The sequence below is a fragment of the Centroberyx gerrardi genome, chromosome 8 (assembly GCF_048128805.1).
Source record: "Centroberyx gerrardi isolate f3 chromosome 8, fCenGer3.hap1.cur.20231027, whole genome shotgun sequence".
Lineage (NCBI taxonomy): Eukaryota > Metazoa > Chordata > Actinopteri > Beryciformes > Berycidae > Centroberyx > Centroberyx gerrardi.
Window position 1 is genome coordinate 13,333,202 of NC_136004.1, and position 19,751 is coordinate 13,352,952.

Sequence of the window (19,751 nt, forward strand, 5' to 3'; positions counted from 1 at the left end):
AGACTCAATTTCGAATGCAGCCCAAAGCCCATGAAATACCCCCTAAAAATGACAATACACATTCAGATATTAGTCGCAGCGCTGCAGTAGCAAACATACCCAATCACAATCAAAACTCACAAAGTCAACATTGTAAGAGATTGTTAAAGTATATTGCAGTATCTGTCAATTGCACACCCCCTCTTATTGCACATTCCCCCTTTTATTGTGCGTTGTACTAGTATCACGGGAATGAACACATTTCTGGCTCCGTTGGTTGGTCGCAATAACAATTCACATCGTCAGCCCACTCTGCTATCGGAACCTATGCTCAATATGTGGCTCAGTATTGAACCTCAGCCATGATCTGCCTTTGCTAATCACGTAACTCTCATATGTTTTACAATCTTCGTTATGTGTTGACTGAGGTAATGAGCAGGGTGTGCACATTGGATAACAGATAATAATAATAATATATGATAAGATACAGCAGTAGACAGTGTAGGTGTCATTCACAGTACAACACCCTGGAGAGCCAGGTGTCGAATTACATAATGACTTCTACCATGTAATGGCTTGTGTTTATCTGGCATAAGCATTTTTTAAATTGCCTGTAGGGTGTATGGTGGAGGTGTTGATAGCTTAAAGTGTAGTTGACGAGTTGTGAGGATCCTTAAGGTGAGAAATTATGACCTTTTATAGCACAATTCTCTCAAAATCTGTTTCTCCTGTGAACAGATCTCCTTGTTCCTTCACCATTGTTAGTATTGCCCCGATTTAACCCGGTTGATAACCTTTGTGTCGATGTTAGCTGGTCAGATTTACATATACAGTCTTAAAGGCTGAATTGTAATTTTTTATTTTTTTTATTTTTCATGATCAACCGTTTTGAGATAACACGCCGCCCTGACCTCGTCATGAACTTCCCACATTCACACTCGTTCAAAGTTCCAAAGCCATAAAAATGGATCACAGAATTACGGCACCACACTAGCTTGTATGCATGTCAGAGCTCATCTGCCTGTGTGTGTGTATGTGAGAGAAAGGGGGGTGGGGGGGTGGGGGGGGGTGTTAGGGGTGGGGCTGTCGGGCCAATCATAGTTCAGCTACAGTTCAACTACTGCTCGCTGTCATGGGTGTATCTTATGATTGCCATTCTGTTTTATTTCCATGGACTTTACAATGTACTTTAATCAAAATTCAACCATTCAGTGATTCCCCCCCTCCCCTCCTCCTCCCTCTCCCCTCCTCCCCTCTGTCAGCACCCAGCAGGCAGCGGTGTCCGCAGGCCAAGGGGCTGGAGAGCGTGGCTCCGCTGCTGCAGTCTGTGGAGGAAACCCCCGGGCCGATCCCCACCACCGTCAAGGGAAACATTCCCTCCTGGATCAATGGGAGCTTCCTGAGGAACGGACCTGGGAAGTTTGAGTTTGGGAAAGACAGGTATTTGCATAACAAGATCTCCACAGAGGAAGAAAAGCAACATGCACAAACCTATACAGCACATGACCGCACTCTCTCTCTCTCTCTCTCTTCCTCTCAACCTCAAACCACCCTGATGACAAATGAATCACTGTGTGCCACTTCTTTCTCAGATACACCCACTGGTTTGACGGCATGGCCATGATGCACCGGTTCCACATACATGAGGGCAATGTCACCTACAGCAGCCGCTTCCTGCAAAGTGACTCATACGTCCAGAACTCAGAGAAAAACCGCATTGTGGTGTCAGAGTTCGGGACGCTGGCCATGCCCGACCCCTGCAAGAACATCTTCGCACGCTTCTTCTCCCGCTTTCAGATTCCCAGTATGTGTGCCGCCTTCAGTGTGTCCCCATGTGTAAACGATTTCCTTTAATTTCAGTTCAGTTCAGCGTAGCATAACGTAGCGCAGGCAGTGCCAAATGTATTATTAAACAATTCAATTCACTTGTGTATATAGGTAAGAAGGCAGCTATGCCAGATTATTAGATTACTAGAGGCAAAGAAAGCAGTCTAAGAAACAATCATTTTCTCTCAACTTTTTTCTTGAACGCTCGTGTCCTTGACTATGTGCTGTACTTTCTACAGCTTTTGCAGCCTAATTAATGCTGGTGTTATATCATGTTGTATTTTCTAAAGAGGTAAAAGGAGCGAGCGCCAATATTTTGGTGTGTGCACAAGTGTGTGTGTGTGGGAAAGATTGAGCTGAAGCATGATATAAAACTGCAGAAAGAGTAAAGAGAAACAAATTTGAACAATGAATCTTTGCTGAGGCACTATATTCAAAAATGATCCTGATGTGTGTTTGTGTGTACAGAGGCCACAGATAACGCCAGCGTGAACTTTGTCAAGTACAAGGGAGACTATTATGTCAGCACAGAGACCAACTACATGAGACGGATAGACCCACAGAGCCTGGAGACGAAGGAGAAGGTAGACTCATCACACTCTCACCGTATGAAGCTGAGTAGCACCAAGCCTCTTTTGGATGCAGATGCTCTTAAACAGCTGGAGGATGAGGATGAAGGAGACGGTTGATGGTGATGATAGTGGCAAGGACAACAAAGATGATGTGTTTTTTTTTTTTTTTGTCCATTTAAGGTGGACTGGAGTAAATTCATCGCTGTCAGCTCCGCTACAGCTCACCCACACTATGACCGTGAAGGAGCCACATACAACATGGGCAACTCCTACGGCAAAAATGGTATCCTTCCTTCCTTCCTTCCTTCCTTCCTACTACCAGTCAAAAGTTTGGACACACCTGATTGAATGTACTATGTTTTTCATTATCTTAAAGCCTTTTTGATCTAAAGGCTTATGCTTGAATGCTTGAAATTTGTTTCTCAGACAAATATAAACAGTGAAGTTGATGCCTATGTGTGAATTTCTTTCCAAAGCCTTTGCCTTTCCATCAAGGCAAAGGGTGGCTACTTTAAAGAATCTAAAATAAAAGATAGTTTTGATTTGTTTAACACTTTTTTGGTCACTGCATAATTCTGTTTGTGTTATGTCATAGTTTTGATGTCTTTACTATTATTATAAAATGTGCAAAATAGTAAAAAATAAAGAAAAAAGCGTGTGTCCAAACTTTTGACTGGTAGTGTACCTACCTACTCATTACATGTCTGTATCTTTGTATGTTAACTTGTGGAAATCATTCTAACATAACATTCTGATATCTGTTTCTGTCCCTCAGGTTTCTTCTACAACATCATCCGTGTGCCTCCTCCTGAGGAGAAGGCGGAGAAGGATGCAGAGGATCTGAGTGGCGCAAAGGTCATCTGCTCCATCCGTGCCGCCGAACCCAGGAAACCCTCCTACTATCACAGCTTTGGTGAGATAGCTTTCCAAATATCGAGCGGCGCGCTTTTTGCCCGATCCATATCTGAGTTGTCTGATGGCTTAGAAGTCCCTCTTTAACCTGTCTGCACCGCTTCATGTAGTGAAGTGGATTTAATAGGTGAATTTAATAAGAGATCATAGCTTTTTTGCCTGGATTGACATGGTGAGTCATTTCATTTCAAAGAGCAGGTCCTAATTTCTGTGCGCTCAGTGTATTTCTTAATTATTAATTTGGGTGTCAGTCTTATTCCGCTTCTTTTTGTCAATTTCAGCCTCTTTGTCTTTCTGTTCAGCTCTCAGTATCTGTCTCCGCTTATAGCTCTGCCTCAGTCACACTGGCTCACACACAAAAGGACACACACACTCTCTCTCCCTCTTTCTCTCCCTCTCTCTTTCTCTCTCTCTCTCTCTCTGTCTCTCAAAAAAACCCCACACAGACCTTTATGTCTGTTTATCATTGTCAACTTCTTTTTCCTGTCACCAAAGACACATCCTCAACTTTTTAGTTTTCTCCATCTTTGTCTGTAACTCTGAGAGAGCTGTTACTCACATCTGTTGGGAGACAAAACAAACAATTTGTGTGTGCATGCCTGACATGGAGTTGTTAGCTGTATTTTGTTGTTTGTGCTTCTGCTTGCATGTTTATGTGTATATACACGTGCGCGCATGCACTGTATTTGTTTGCAAGTTCAACGTACTGCATCAATTCCCACATCGTATCACAATCTTGTCTAGCAGACCACCCTCGCTCCGCCAGACAGTCTGGCACCAAGAACCAGGGGACCATATAATTCAAATTAGTTTATCCCTCCAATCACACACCTAAATATAGAGGCACGGCTCCACCAGATATTCTAAATTTAAAGGTGTGTGCATGTGTGGGAGTGTAATTTGTTCAGTGTTTCATGTATACAATACATTCCCTCTCGTCTCCAGTCATGTCGGAGAACTACATCGTGTTCATCGAGCAGCCCATCAAGCTGGACCTGCTGAAGTTCATGCTGTACAGAATCCAGGGCAAGAGCTTCCACAAGGTCATGACCTGGGAGCCCCGCTACGAAACCATCTTCCACCTGGTCAACAGGCACACCGGCGAGGTGGGTTCACACTTGATGAGCTGACTGCACCGCCGCCGAGTTTCTCCGTGCGAAAATGTGTCAAGTAGGCTTTCCCCGCCCAGCTGCTGAATAGCCAGAACGGAACATAAAAGGAAAACTTGCAAGCTAATCTCTTCACGCATGGCGACTTTGCAAAGTTTTTTTCCTTCATTTATTTTTGATGAAGTCACACTCTGTTGGTGCAGCCCTTTCTCATACATTGTTACTCTCAATTTTCTCATCTCATTACACACCATACCCATTAAGCATACAATATCAAACTTTCATCTTGCGAAGGTAACAGCACAATAGAACAGCTGTGCTGCGTGAGCTCAAGTGTGATTTTCCTCAAATGTTAAGAAGATCAATGTATGTAACAAAATATGACAGTGACATTAAAGTCTAATGCATCCCCCCCCCCACACCCATCCCCCACTTTGGGCAGTGACTTTTTGCATTCTGTATTCTCCTCTTGGGTGATTGCACTGACTTTATGCGACATTTCAATAATAAAGTCTGCATCTTTGCCTGATGCAGCAAATCCTTGTTGTTTGTCCAAAAGCATGTGTAACCTTTAGCATTTTTTTGACATTTTGACAATTCCTGAGTCCTGATTGGTCGGTGTGATTGGTCCAATAGGAGAGTGAGGTGAGGTACCGTGCGGCACCCATGTTCACGCTGCATCAGATCAACGCTTTTGAGGACAACGGCTTCCTGGTCATGGACATGTGCTGTGGGGACGATGGGGAGGTCATCGGAGACTTCACACTGGAGAACCTCAGGAGAGACCCAGGAGAGGAAATCGACAAGGTGAATGGATAGACCGACTCACACACACATTCACACATACACACATATAGAATGTTTCGTTAGGCTTTGCAGGAATTAGTGTCAGCAATTAGTGTTGTGATCATTTAATGATATTGTGTTTGTTTGGTAATGATATATGCTTTTGAAAATGTTATAAATGTAGTATTATTAGCAGGTAGGGAGAGAGTATTAAGATATTCTACTCAAGTAGAGGTATTGTTACTTAGTGATTTTTTCTTTTACATTTATAAGTAAAATGATTTATTATGGAATGCAAAAAGGATGAAAGGACAGAGAGTTCAAAAAGGATTATTTAAAATAAAGTCCATAAACAAAGTAAACCATGAATCAACAACATTTTAGAGATATCTTAGTAGTGGTTTCTGCACAGACTCTCCCTCTTTTCTTCACCAATGCTAAAACATTGTTTAAAACTAAACAGACATGGGTTTGGATCTGATGATCTGATGACATTCACCGATTTTCCCTTGTTTCCCTCACTTACCGCTCATAAATTGGTCTGTTTCTGATGCAATGCTTATGGAGAGCCTGCAAAAGCTTCACTCTGTAATGGATGTGATTCAAAATCTAGTGAAGTATGGTACTTCAGTCAAAACATATTTGATTAAAAATAAAATTAATAACTTCAAAAAACACACAAGTACACAAAATGATAATCAGTTACAGTAACAAGAGTGAATGCAATTCATTTCTTCCACCCTTGACTATTACTTTTGCACTGCCATGTAAAAACATTATGCTGTGAATCTGTTTTTTGTATCTGTTCCCAAGGTAGCATTACATCTTTCAGTCAGAGGGCTCAGAGTCTCAAATTTTCATGTTTCTCCTGTTTCCTCTTGTCAGTTTTACAACTCATTGTGCAGAAACCTTCCAAGGAGATACGTCCTGCCTCTGACTGTGGACCAGCAAACTCCCCTAGACCAAAACCTTGTCACTCTACATTACTGTAAAGCTACTGCTACAAGGACAAGATCTGGAGAGGTAGGTCTGAACAGCGTGCAATATGTGCGTTTGACTGCGCATCACATTATCCTCAGATTTACAGAGAGGAATTAAAGAAAAAAGGCCTATAATCATGCTGAATCCAGCCCATCCACTCCCACACATTGTATGCAATTATCCAGCCTGATGAAGTCAGATGAGACACTGAAGGTAGTTTCTGCAAGATAGTAATTTCATGACTTAGAGCAGATAAAAAGGATTTCAAGTGAGAGTCCACCATGCTGTGGAACAATTGCCATTTAACTACTTATGTGTACTGTCTTACAATGAAATCACCATGAAAAGGCTCTGTCCCTGAAGCGCACACACGCACACACACACACACACACACACACACGCACACACACACACACACACACGCACACACACACACACACACACACACACACACACACACACACTGCCCAACATTTTCTGTCAGAATGACGTTCATGTGTTGAAAGAAAAGGTGATTTTTTTAGTTGTCATGACTACCTGACTGACAGAATGTCTGAGTTCCACCCAAGTGAGAGCAGTATTATGTAGCTGCTGAAAAACAGCTGCCTAAAGTGCTGCTGGCTATTTTGTGGGGGTGCCAGTACAGTTGTTGAAAACAAATAGAAACAAATGGGCCTGGAATTGGTTGGAGAAGAAATAAGGTACATCCATCTTCAAAGTCAAATTAAGAGAATTATTCTCAACTGATGTTATGCCTAGGATCCCTTGCGGGTATCCATTAGATTATTTTAGAGGATCCTGCAATATTGATTGTAGCACTCATAACAAATACAGTAGACTTGGTGATACAGTGTACAGTGTGTGTAAACACGGTCGATTTCCTTACTATGATAATTGCTGAATCTAACTCTGTAATTTTCCTGTTAAACTGTGAAAGTCTGAGTACACTCCTGATGCTCTCCTGTGAACCTGCAGGTCTACTTGACCCACGAGGAGCTTCATAATGACGAGCTGCTGCAGTACGGCGGCCTTGAGTTCCCGCACATCAACTATGCCCAGTACAATGGCAGACCATACCGCTACTTCTACTCCTGTGGCTTTGGACACGTCTTCAGCGATTCACTGCTGAAGATGGATGTCCACACCAAGGAGCTTAAGGTCTGTATAAATCAAATACCACTTAGAGAGACCTCATCGTTAACTGGGCCGGGTATTATCATGTCAAGGTTATTTGTTCTGGATTTTTTTTTTTTTTATCACTGAGAACAGTAGGTTGGGAGTTTTATTCTGATAACAAACAAAAGCGACTCCTGGCTGTGAAGCAGCTAAAGAAGTAAAAGCGATGTTTATATAATGCTCCCTGTCTAGGCGTGGCGTCATCCTGGCCTGTTCCCCTCTGAGCCGGTGTTTGTCGCTGCGCCCAACGCCACCGAGGAGGACGACGGCGTGGTCATGTCCATCATCATCACACCCAGAGAAGTCAGTCAACAAATGCAAACAACAACATACATTAAAAACTTCAACAATGACAAAACACTATATTGAGTGATATCGACATTTGCTTGTAACTGTGCACTGTCACTGCCGTTTATGAAGAAAGAAAGAGATAAACAAAGTCAGAAATAAATAATAAATACTTTCTACATATATATATTTTTTATCTTCGTAACCAGTGTGACCATACATAGCCTAGATTTGACTATGCATAGAGAAGACAAATGGTTGGGTACCTGCACAATCATACTGTGAGAGGGAGGCGTTCTGTGACCTTTTTCTTAACATAACATTATATTTAATCTGCTGTGTTTCTGTTTCAAGGAGAAAAGCACTTTCCTCCTTGTTCTGGATGCCAAGACCTTCACCGAGCTGGGCAGAGCCGAGGTCCCTGTCAACATACCATATGGGACCCACGGCGTGTTTAACGAGATGGGCTAGACATGCAACTGTGTCCAACTCTGCGGCAGAGCGCTGAAATTGAACCGGCAACCGGCCCCTCCGTACGCAGAATGTCTCTGTTGATGCAAAACTCTTGAACTGTTGGAAATAAAAAAATCCGGAGGCCTTTTGCCCCCTGGATCGTGGCAAAATCTGCAGACTCATGCTCTTTGTTTGTTCCAGCTTGATAGGAATAGGTTTATGTCCTCACTGTATGCCGCCAATACAGTTAGAAAGATGGCAATAATTTGGCGGCTAACAGGACGGGAAGCACAGCATGGCAGCAGCATACTGATACAGTTTGTCCTCTGTGTTCTTACTGTGCTCTTGTAAGATTTTGAAACATCCTTTGGGCCATGGCCAAAACACCAAGCCTATGGAGCTTACGCACAAGCGGCATAAATATTGGTTTCACTAATAATTTAGTTGGGAAAACATATTGAAAAAATAAATGAAAGCAACACAGACACTAAAATGAAATCCGTTTCCCTTTTTTTTAAAATTTGAACCCAAAGTGTTTTTGCAACATCAAGGCAATGGAAAAGCTATACTCCCAATGAGATCAGAACAGCACTTAGGATACATGAAAATGCATCAGAGGAAATTCAATTTCTGTCAAAGTAATGTGATAGAAACTGGACAATGGTCTGAAACGCCTGCAAAACAAATGGATCTAACTGGTCGATAGCCTCCAGAGAGTCTAGCAGAAGGTCAGATCAGAAACTTAGCACAGTTTATCAGCGCAACACAACCCAAAACACAGTTGACACACACATAAACACTGACATGCGGACCTTGTAGTGTGTGGAAAAGAACAGTTGCTGCTGCTTCATCATATTAAGCAGAAAGGAACTGAACATAACAGTGTTGAATTTAACTTAATTCCAGACACAGTTCTGCCAAATTTCAAGGTAATTCTTGAAAAGCAGAACACAGGCCCGATCCAGAATTTGGAGTACAGCAGGACTTGTCGCTCTACCGTCTCCCCGCACTTTATTGATGTTCATTTCATCGGCCATTTTCACTCTCACATTGATTTGAACTGATTTCTGGCTGCGCTCCTGATACAGGGACTGATGCTGTGTGAAAGCTAGTTTCTAAATATATGTATGTTTTGCTTTTTTTAACATTTCAAAATGGACTTACAGTGGAGTTACAGTGGGGAAGTTATGAAGATATTTTGCAACAGCAAGTCCCACCGTTCAAGAATTTATGAGCGCACACCGATGCCTGAACAAATGCCAGGCTGAGGTTTTAACCTTAGCTTCCCTCATTGCATAGAATATAATTAAATATACAAGAGCAGAGAGAGCTATAGTCTATTATTTTAATTATTTTAACGCTGTAAATTAACCGCAGTTATGTTTTTGTCATGTTCTCTGTTCGGGTCAGGCCCTAATATGCATGCTGTACAGGTCTCCCCAAGATACACATTAATTAGCCTATAATTCCTAATCTAATCAGTCATGCTTAACTTCTCTGTTGTGTGTGCGTGTGTGTGTGTGTGTGTGTGTGTGTGTGGTTCCGCATATGTTCAGATTCATTAGTACTCTCTCCAAAGGGCATGAACATTAGAGTGAGATACAGCGACCTTTGCCCTTAGATAAATCTTAAGCTAATTTATGTGTAAGCAAAGCTGTGAAGCGAAGCAAACCCTTATCAATTGAGGCTCGCGCCCTTTTAATTTTCTAAAGCATTATGGGATGAGGCGGTAAGCATGAGGATCAATGCCTTATTCTAGATAGTTAACATTTGGCTGTTTACGTTTCATTCACCTTGGTCAAGTTTGGATGGCATAAACAGAAACGCAGCCATTCTAAAAACACACACATGCACATTTACACACACACACACACACACACACACACACAAACACCCAGATAAACTCGCACACAGTTTGCCTCCTGCTTTATAGGCGATCGGTTTAGACTACCTGAGCTCTCATTTGACCCATGAATTCACTCTCAAACCCTTCTGCTGTCTCCCTGATAGCAAGTTATTGCTTCACTGCAAGTCTTAAGTTTGACTGTAATCCGTATCATTATTTCATATCCCATGAATTCATAATGATATCATCTATATTCACCATATTAGACACACTTCTCAGAGGCAGGGACTGATTCCCCTCAATAGTGAGAACAATGTCTCCTATATCCAGATTTGTCATTCCCTATCTACAGTCTTGAGCCATCTTGTGGGGGAACTGTTATCTGGCGTGCAGATTATGTGCATCTGTGCGTGTGTGTGTGTGTGTGTGTGTGCCTGTGCACGCGCTTGCTTGCGCGAGTACACGCATATGATTGTTTATGAAAGCGGGTAAGTGTATGTATCTGTGCGTGCATGTATGCTGGTGTTTCTCTGTGGGCTCTCTCTAATTGTACATGCAAAACACTGCCAAAGCTTTATGAAGTCAGAACGGAGCAATTAAATACCCATGGAGCGGGTGGATCGTGCAATGTCAACAAGAATAAACTCCCACCATGGACCTGACAGCCTGGCACAAAAAATGCATAGAGAGGATTTATATACTGCATTATCATGTAAAGATAATTTAGAGGCCTGAATAAGAATTCACAATGCAAATTTGGCTATTGTATTTACTGTGATGGTGGCTAATGCTTTCATCCAGTGTTGCTTTTTCTCTCTTGATTTCATGCCTTTTCAGATTATAACAAACTGCTTCTTCTTCCTTAACCCACAGATGTAAGCTTTATGCTGCATGCAATAATGCGCTACTGCTGCTTTACTGCTCCACTCCAATGAGAAATTACTTGGAAAACTCAAATTTCTTCTTGTTTTAGCAGACAGAAGGTGCAAAGGAATGGTCCGGCAACCAGCTGCTTGAAAGACAGTTTGACTTTCTGTGTTAAAAGATGCAGTTCTAGTTCTAGAGGGAATCGGCTGCATTGGCCACTGCAGCACCAATGCAGGATAAATGCAGGATACATTCATGGTGGGGGGCTTCTACCACGGTTATCTCTGTCCTCATAATGACAGGGACTTCAGACTCTGGGGGGAGATGAGAGTAAGCCCAGGCCGATACAGGCAGAATGAGGCTGATTTTGCCGTTGTAACAGCAAGCTCTTTTCCCCCTTGGATGGAAGCCTGGGCTGACAGTCAAATGTCATTATGAGCTAGTGGCCTTGCAGTTTGTCACTGTCAGGGCCTCTAAATAGAGACTTTGTTTTCAAGATTTGTAAAGATTTATGACATTCCGGGCACTATTTAAGCGATGATGCACAACAAAGTCATTTTGGTTAATGCGAAGCCACTTTGAAAAATGACAGATTCTGTGGGTTGTGGGCTTATTTCCTCCGAGCGCAAACACAATGCAAGGCATTGTGCCATTCCTTAAGTCTTTGTTTCAATCAGAGGAAACACAGATGTCATGTGAAGTGTTGGGATATTGCTGCAATGAATGATGACATTCTCATCTTCATTTGCCATCAAGTTCAACTTTGAACCCAATTCCTAAAAAGTTGTGTGGATCCACAATGAATGATGCCCTGATGTCAGCCAACAAATGAATTGGCCTATTGAATACAGATGACTCTATGTGCTAACTGACCAGAGATCCTTGCTATGACGTCAAGTAGCCAATGCACTTATGTGATAAAACAGGTGTGTGTGTGTGTGTGTGTGTGTGTGTGTGTGTGTGTGTGTGTGTGTGTGTGCGTGTGTGATCCATCATCTCATTCCTCCCAGTGTTGATATGTTGCAGTCGTAGCCTTATCTACTAGCAGTAGTCAGAGTCAACCAGGCTAAGACTTATGTGAAGATTCCCTTATGAAAAATATATATCACCGAAAAGTAACATGTCATGTATTGGTCAGAAATGTATGCGCTACCACAGAAAATCCTATAATAATACCATCGGAGATAAATAAGTACCATACACCTTACTGTAAATCCTTACAGGAATATTACAGGAATATCATGGTGATTTTTCTTTAGGGTTAACATTTATTATTGGGCCATGGTGTGATTGAGTCCTGCGTTTTCCAATAAAAGAGCCTATCAGCAGCGCCCTCTGCCGGTTCACAGAAAGTGGTCTTTATAAAGTGGTGTGATGCCAGCACACGCATGCAGAGAAAAAGAAGCGTTCACACTCTCCAAAGTCAGTCAGAGGAGCGCGCAGCTTTTGGGGAGCCAAGAAATCAGTCGGCGTTTCCCTGCACTTTCAAATGAGTTCCGCTGCCTCGTTAGAGATATTGACGTAGCCGACAGTTCATTTCACGTCAGTTTAAGGAATGTTTTAGAGGGAATTTGTCCCAAGTTAAGGGGCAATTGGAGCGGGCAGTCTGAGCCCCGATAATGCGGAGAGATCAAGTCTCAGTAGTTCGTCGATATGAACGCAGCTCAAACGGACCCTGAAAAAACTGCTTTCATGGATTGATTGATTGGTATTTAATTTTTTTGTTTTTCCACATCAGAGGATTTTCTGTTTCGTGATTAGCCTATATCCCAGAAAAACTGGTGGATTATTATTGGAAAGCGAGGATTTTCGGAGGTGCGTCCAATAATTTTTTTTTGGGAGTTGAATGAGGATATTGAATTTTTTATAGTTACGCCTGGGTCAAGGATCCGGAGAGGGAAATTACAGTCCTTTTGCAAGGTGGAAATTATAGCCTGATTGGATCCCAACTCATCTTCCTTGCCGCTGAATCCATAATGAAGTCTATGTGGATTTATATTTACATCTTTCCTCTGCTCTTAGGTGAGAAGTGAACGTGTGAAAATAAAATGTGCTATCACCATTGTATAATTATACAGGTACAATGAGTTGTAGCAATGTGAATACATCGGCATGTGTCCACTTTTCTGAAGCCGGTGGTGTTTATAAGCGCCCAAGATTATTCCGAAATGTACTTATATACAGTAAATTGCTGTTAGACGTTTGTGTTACAGCCCAGTTTTCATTGCATTATGTTTAATCGTCATCCAGCACAAAAATGAACTTGGTCTGTGCTGTTGAATCACTGAATCAATTATGTTGGACCCATTACATCGATAAAGCCTCCATAGAGTGCAAACAAAGGGCTAATTATTATAATTATAATGGCATTTTCCTGGTAGCCCGGAATCCAACTTTTAGTGAGTAAATGGTAATCTGTACGGTCTTTTCACTCACACACTGACACACTTATGTTGAGAAAATTGATCATCATCATCATCATCATCATCATCATCATGACCACCACAATCACCATCATCACTATCACCACATCATCATCATCATTACCATCATGATCTTCATCACCATCATCAACACCATTATCATCATCATCATCACCACCACCATCATCATCATCCTTATTATCATCATCTGCTTCTTGTGGATGAGCTTAAACGTCAATGTTCTCTGACAAGATTTGTCCTTCAAATTGACTGATAAGATAATTTTGCAGATGAACTTCTTATTACTCATTATTGTGTGATACTGATGCAGTATCCCTGCTGTTTAAAGCGACCACAAGGTGTCTCTCTTGTCACTTCACCAAAGGTGTCTGTACTTTGAATTGCATGAAGCTGCGTTTGAATCTTGACTGCTTTCAAGACAGCATCACCTCAGTCTCTGCTCTGTGGATCTTGCCCTGTCTACTCACCACAAGATAATTATCTGCTTACCTAGATATGGATAAAACATAATTCTTGTCTTTTTCATTTGAGATAGCTGTTCCTCCCTGATCAATTCAGTTCTTGGGTTAGATTTAATATGAGAAACTCAAATCTGCAGTCTAGTTTGTGTTGGCAGCTTCAAATGCACTAAAGTGAATGCATGATGTACGCACTGGTAAATCACTGATCACACAGTAAAAGACATGAAAATCCCTTATCTCAAAGCAAAATACATCTCTTTTTTAGTAATTCAGGAATTTAGAGGCTCCAGTCACTATGTTATGCGTGGACAGAGATATGAGACCGTCATACAAGAACATTATAGGGTTTCATTGTCTTGCTCAAGGACGCTTTTCTATGGATTGACACCGGCTGTCATGGGCGATCAAACCTGTTTATAGGTTAGACTGTTTAACTACAAGACCAGCCTGTTCCAACACGTCATAAACAATAACGAAACAAGAATGAAATCCCGCATGTTCACGTTGTGTGCTTGTGCTTACATACACACACACACACACACACACAACTTCTGAGCCCTCTTTCTCTTGACACCCCGTCCTCTTCTCCCTCTCCCCCACCCAGATGAGGCTGCAGGTTCCTGGGGGGGTTCCTCAGCTTTGTCCTTGTCCTTGGCCAGTGACGGTCCTGGAGCCACCAACACCGGGTCTGGGCCCGGTGCTCAGCCAGAATGGGTGGACTGCGTCCAGGCCAGTGACATGTGCAACCAGAACCCTCACTGCAGCTCTCGATACCGGGTGATGCGCCAGTGCCTTGTAGGCAAGGAGAAGGACTCCATGCTGGACACCAACAGGGAGTGCCAGGCTGCCTTGGAGGTGCTGCTGGTGAGCCCCCTGTACGACTGCCGCTGCAAGAGGGGCATGAAGAAGGAGCTGCAGTGTCTGCAGAGCTACTGGAGCATCCACATGGGACTCACTGAAGGTAGGAGGCAGATGGTTTCATAATTCTCAGGTACTTACCACGGTTTTAGGAGGTTAGTTACACAAAATCCACATCACGCTGCATTTAGGAGGGTGTCAGTTTTAGAATGCCTTATACAATAGCACCTTTTTGAACCGTGGCGTTCATTTTTTTGTAGAGCTACTCATGCATTTGTATGAACTTAGCACTTGCATCCACATTATGAGTGATTCTACATTATGATCCGGACACTGAGTGATTATCTGTTTCCTTCCATGTATCTGTGGGTGTGAATTTAGCCCATTGGTGTCATAACTGAATATGTATTACACGGTTCTACATGTGCCCTATGCATGTGCCTCATTAAAGGGATTGCTCATGTTCAGTCTCTTGCTATATGTATAAGTAAGATTTAATACATTTGGTTGTACAATGTGCAACAAGATACACGCACCATGTTATGATAAATAAGACGTCTGTGGATATGCAACATATGATTTTTATGGATTTTGAAACAGAGCATTCTTTATCATGTTAACTCTTTTTTTTTAAATGAACACTCCAATCTCAAGAACCGTTGTGCTCTCAAAGCAGAGATAGCAAAGATATACACCACACCCATTAATGATGCCCTGCTCCCTAATGCCCTCTTAAAGAGATGCCCAGAAACCCTCCAATGAAAAATATATGCTTTCCTGCTTTCCTCACCCTCTCTAAGGTAATGGAGCTATAATGGGATTACATTAGGTAGACCTGTTATGGTGGACCTATTGGTTTTCACCGAAAGTGTTCCATATTACCATGTTATTAGGTTACAGTCCTACGGCTCAACGGCCCTTATGTGTCCACTTACGCAGGACATAAAATAGCACTCTTGCTGAAACCTTGAAGACCTTCTGGTTTACATTGTAATACACACAGAGAGCATAAAGCATGTCAGCCTCTTGGACTGACATCGCTCAGTTCTCCCGGCCCATCCTCAAGGCTAGCAAGCACCCAATATTTCTGATTAAGAACAAGATGACGGAATCAGAAGTGCACCATGCACGATAGATTAAGTTAAGGAGAGGCTCAATCCAAGAGAGTCACATGGCCCGTGCTTACACACATGGCCCATTCCGCGAATGAAATCTCCGCTACTGATGTCAAGTGTCACGCCGCGTAAAGACGGAGTGTATAATGTACTCAGCTGTTTTGACACGTGGGCAAATGGTGAAGCTTTGCGAAGCCTCCGAGCTTTGAGCATCCTGGCGTTTTGTGATGTGATCCGTGAAGTGATGCGCCAGGCTGACTGCTCATGGCACCAGCTACACTTCATCAGACTGATGGCAGCAGAGGGTCCCTGACATGAGTTCAAGGGAAATGTAATGACACGGACGCTCCCGAGGCCTTCTGTCTCTCTCTGACTGTCTTTCTCTCTTTTTCTACCTCTGTCTCGCCCATCTTTTTCTCTTTCAAGTGATCTTTCTGTCTCTCTCTCTCTCTTTGTCCCTCTTTGTCTGTTTTAACTATCTTAATGAATGGATGCATCAGTCAAAGTGTATTTTGTGTTTGAATACACCGAACAAGTTGTCTGGCTCTGAAGGATAGAGACCTCCTCTGCCTACAGCATGTCCTTCACAGAGCTTGTGTTTCTTCCCCGCTGGTCTGAAGAACGCTTCACAGTGGTGTCCCGTTTTGGCCCTGTCGCCTTGGGAGATAAAACCCGCTTTAACACAGACGAAAAGCTCTTACAGTGCAGCTTTAATCTAATCACGATCCATTGTGCAGTCAAGCAGGCTTTTGTTAACTGGAAACAATCTGTGTATAACATCCATCTCTGGAAACAAACACGAAAGGCCGAATCCCAACAGACCTGCCCGAAATGCTGCTAAACCACTTTAAAAATCGTTTGTGGACAAAACAGGAAGGTTTCGATGCAGTCGTTGTGCTAGATGGCATCTAATGTAGCCTTGAAAGTTGTATTTTACATTTGTTAATGTAGAGAGATCAAGAGAACAAGAGTAAGAGAGAGAGAGAGAAAGATAGCAAACGCTGGAGATCAAAGGAAGAGGAGTGAGGGCAGGGAGAGGGAGAAAAGGTGAAAAGAGGGCAAGGAAGACAAGCAGACAGACAGCAGAGGACAGAGAGTGCCGCATGTTACTGTTATGCTGTGTGAAGAGTGGTGTCTGGCTGTTGGATTGAGTGCAAACTCATTTAGCCACTTTGTGTGGTGGGCACTTTGCATGGAGGACCACTTCGCTGTGACCCAAGGCCACTGCACAGTGCAGCCTGCCCATATGGAGTCTCACCCCTGCCAGGACATTACTGCCAGAGAAGGTGTGCGGCTTATGGCTCTGTTGACATGGGGAAGGAGGTTGGCCCGCAGCTTTAGAAGACAGGGGTTTGGAAAAACAAGAGTAGTAGGCTGGACCATTGTATCTGTGAACTGATGTTTACCTACTTCATGTTGACACACTAAATGTGATTTAAAGCGCCATTCATGCTTTTGAAATACTGAGTGGGCTTGTTAAATCTTAATGTTTGGGTTTGCAGCGGAGTATTTGAATAATCCACATGGGCTAAAAAACAGGATCAAAGCATTGTTGTGTTGCATTATTTTGCAATCCATACAATCAAATCTCTCCTGTTTAATAGTACAAATTTTTATTTTAGTGTTACAATTTTGTTTATTTTCCTATGGGAATTTGTCAGGATTATGGGTTCATTCAGGAACAATGAAATGATTTAACTGAAATAATGTGTGATGAGCTGTCCCAGTGGTCGAGTGGATTCATAAACTTGCCTGGGAAGACGTCCATATTCTGTGCCTGGATGCGTTTGAATCTGCTTCACACTGTGCTGACATGTGTCTCTCACCTCTCCCCCCTGTTAAAGTTTACTGCTACAGTCTGATAACTGAAAATGTCATGCATAACTGCAAATAAACTGAACTGGCTGAAAAGAAGCTAATGCTTCCAACATTTCCAAGGTAGAGTCTCCCCTGAGATTGAAAAGTTAGTCCATCTTTCCCTAGCAAAGTCAAATCAAACTTACCGTAAAATTACCTCAGTGGAAAGGTCCTTAAGCTGCTGTCCTGTGTCAGCGGCATGTAGTTGCAAATCAAATTGGCCCACACAATGGCTGTTTAGGACTGGAGCTAAAAAGGCCTACAAGGTAATAGCAAACAGGGTCTAGACACTTGAGAGCAGCCTCCAATTTAACAGATAAGAGGTCTGAATCTCTGAAAGGCGTTTCAAAGTTGACAATTTGTTAGAGCAATGAAACAGTACATCCTGCTTAGAAAACACTTTATGCTGAGTGCCTCAGTGTAACAACACCATGTCTCAAAACCGTCATCAAGTGCCGCTTGGTGTGTCTTCTTAAAATACCAGCAGTAAGCATTTTGACACAATTCAGTTGTTGTTGGCAGCTAAGCTGCACACCATTTTAAACTTCAAAACACAATGCAAATCTATTTGTTGTTTGAATAACAAGCCCTCAAAGCCAAGATTTTGGGTTAGGGTTTCTTCTTGAACTTGATCTATATGCAATTGTCACCTGCCTTTAGGCTACTGTACTGCACCATTTCCCTTAAACCCCCCCCCCAGCTAAAGGGTGTTATAAATGCCTTTGAGCTGTCAGTAATAGTGCTAATGGTGACCTGTAATTGTGGTTCCTAACGGAAAATAGCAGCTGAATTCAATGCGTCAATGCAGCCGTCCTTGATGGATAATGGGTGGTTTCTGCTCTGAATGGGCCTGTCTCGGTGTGAGGCAATGAGGGTTAGCAGTTTGAATCTATAAAAGAAGTAATTACTAAGAAAGAAACATTGGCTGCTACACACAGGGATATTGTATAGGTGGCTGCGGTTCACTTTCAATTGTGCCTTGAGCCTCATGTGGATATCGCCTGGCAGGTTTGCGGTAGAATTGGTAATTTAAACGATAAGTTCCACACCTCCCACATACATTATTTCATAGCTTTTGCAATGAAACCACAGCCTGAATCTCAAAGTAGGAATCGAAGATCTTTTGTGTGGACCTTTCATGGCAGTTTAATTAGCTGAGCCGACTTTCACTGCGGGGAGAGAGAAAGGAGAGTTCAACCAGTAGTCCACACAAATCTATTCCAGCTTATTGTGAGAGGAGACTGCATTTTTACATGAAATGACGAGAAAAGCAGACAATTTTGTGGAATGATTTATTTTCTCCATTTTCATGAATGTCAGCGTTGCAAAGGTCACACTCTGAATATGTCACTATCCCACGCTAATACCACTAGCTGGACCCTAATGCTGTGGGAAGTTACATGAAAACTACGTCGTCAGCCCGGCTGTGCATGTGGTGCATGTGCAGAGCCGGGCAGAACGAGAGGAGAGGGTTAGAACAGGAGAGGAAGAAAGAAGGGTAGATAAATGAAAAGAGCGAGAGAGAGAATTTAAGAGAGGGACAGAGAGCGAAAACCAAAGAATGAAAGAGCGAGAGGAAGAGAGAGAGAGAGTCATGGGGGGAAACTACAGAGGAGGGGGGCTACAAAGGTACACAGTATTCCTGGGTGAAACCATCATTACTATGAGCAATGGTAGCAGTCACCGGCCATTACCTTAGCCATCCACTGTCATAAGCAGAACATTTTTCCAGCCTGCCCCGCATGTCAGGGGATAGGGGGAGCTGGCTCCTGCATGCTGAATATGTCCTCTCTGCTTTCCCCCTCCCCGCGCCGAGAAACCCAGCCGGCACTCGCTAGGTGGCTACTTCATCATCAGAGGAAGGGACCTGTCGATAGCTCCTGGACCTGATCAATAAGGGTTTTCAGCGCCTCCCCTCCTCCTTGCTTTTCATCCCGTCCTCTCCCTTTTCATCTCCCGTTCCAAAAAAGTGAAAAGGATCAGTGAAATATGATGAGAAAACGGCCGCTGTTTGTCCTCGTAAATCTGTCTAATGATTTTCTATACTGTAAGGTGAATGGGCCCGAGATGACTCCTATTCACCATGGAGTGTGTATGGAGTGCGACAGTGTGGCTGAAATGAGGGCTAGGTAGTGGAGTTTCGACTAGTCTATTATAGTGGAGTGAGTTCTCAGGCTCTCTATCTGGGGGGAGAGTGAGTGACAGGCCATTCTGCTCAGT

At 42.9% G+C, this 19,751-nt stretch overlaps 3 protein-coding genes across 3 annotated transcripts in view; 2 read left to right on the forward strand and 1 right to left on the reverse strand.

The window, feature by feature from the left end:
- Positions 1-1,578: 1,578 nt before the first annotated feature.
- On the forward strand, positions 1,579-8,101 carry bco2l (beta-carotene 15, 15-dioxygenase 2, like). The gene is made up of 10 exons (XM_071927484.2): positions 1,579-1,801; positions 2,275-2,390; positions 2,559-2,661; positions 3,154-3,291; positions 4,236-4,396; positions 5,036-5,206; positions 6,071-6,208; positions 7,142-7,324; positions 7,535-7,645; positions 7,985-8,101. The coding sequence occupies exons 1-10, from the start codon at positions 1,594-1,596 to the stop codon at positions 8,099-8,101; spliced, it is 1,446 nt and encodes a 481-aa protein (XP_071783585.1). The 5' UTR covers positions 1,579-1,593.
- A 4,588-nt stretch (positions 8,102-12,689) lies between these two features.
- LOC139933403 (GDNF family receptor alpha-2-like) overlaps positions 12,690-19,751 on the forward strand; it is a 41,140-nt gene continuing 34,078 nt past the window's right edge. Inside the window, exons 1-2 of the mRNA XM_071927469.2 lie at positions 12,690-12,818; positions 14,306-14,662. Coding sequence (XP_071783570.2) covers positions 12,773-12,818; positions 14,306-14,662 — 403 coding nt within the window. The 5' untranslated portion in view covers positions 12,690-12,772. The remainder of the gene's footprint in view (positions 12,819-14,305; positions 14,663-19,751) is intronic.
- The window catches only part of gig2p (grass carp reovirus (GCRV)-induced gene 2p), a 359,050-nt gene continuing 357,444 nt past the window's right edge, over positions 18,146-19,751 (reverse strand). Inside the window, exon 3 of the transcript XR_011785597.2 lies at positions 18,146-18,158. The gene's annotated coding sequence lies outside the window, so the exon portion shown is untranslated. The remainder of the gene's footprint in view (positions 18,159-19,751) is intronic.

What these genes read in the sequence shown, in the direction of transcription:
- bco2l (XM_071927484.2), top strand. Translation starts at nt 1,594, where the DNA reads ATGGCCATGATGCACCGGTTCCACATACATGAGGGCAATGTCACCTAC. An exon ending in TCAACAGGCACACCGGCGAG is followed by an intron (nt 4,397 to 5,035) that starts GTGGGTTCACAC and finishes TTGGTCCAATAG; the next exon opens with GAGAGTGAGGTGAGGTACCG. An exon ending in CAGGAGAGGAAATCGACAAG is followed by an intron (nt 5,207 to 6,070) that starts GTGAATGGATAG and finishes TCCTCTTGTCAG; the next exon opens with TTTTACAACTCATTGTGCAG.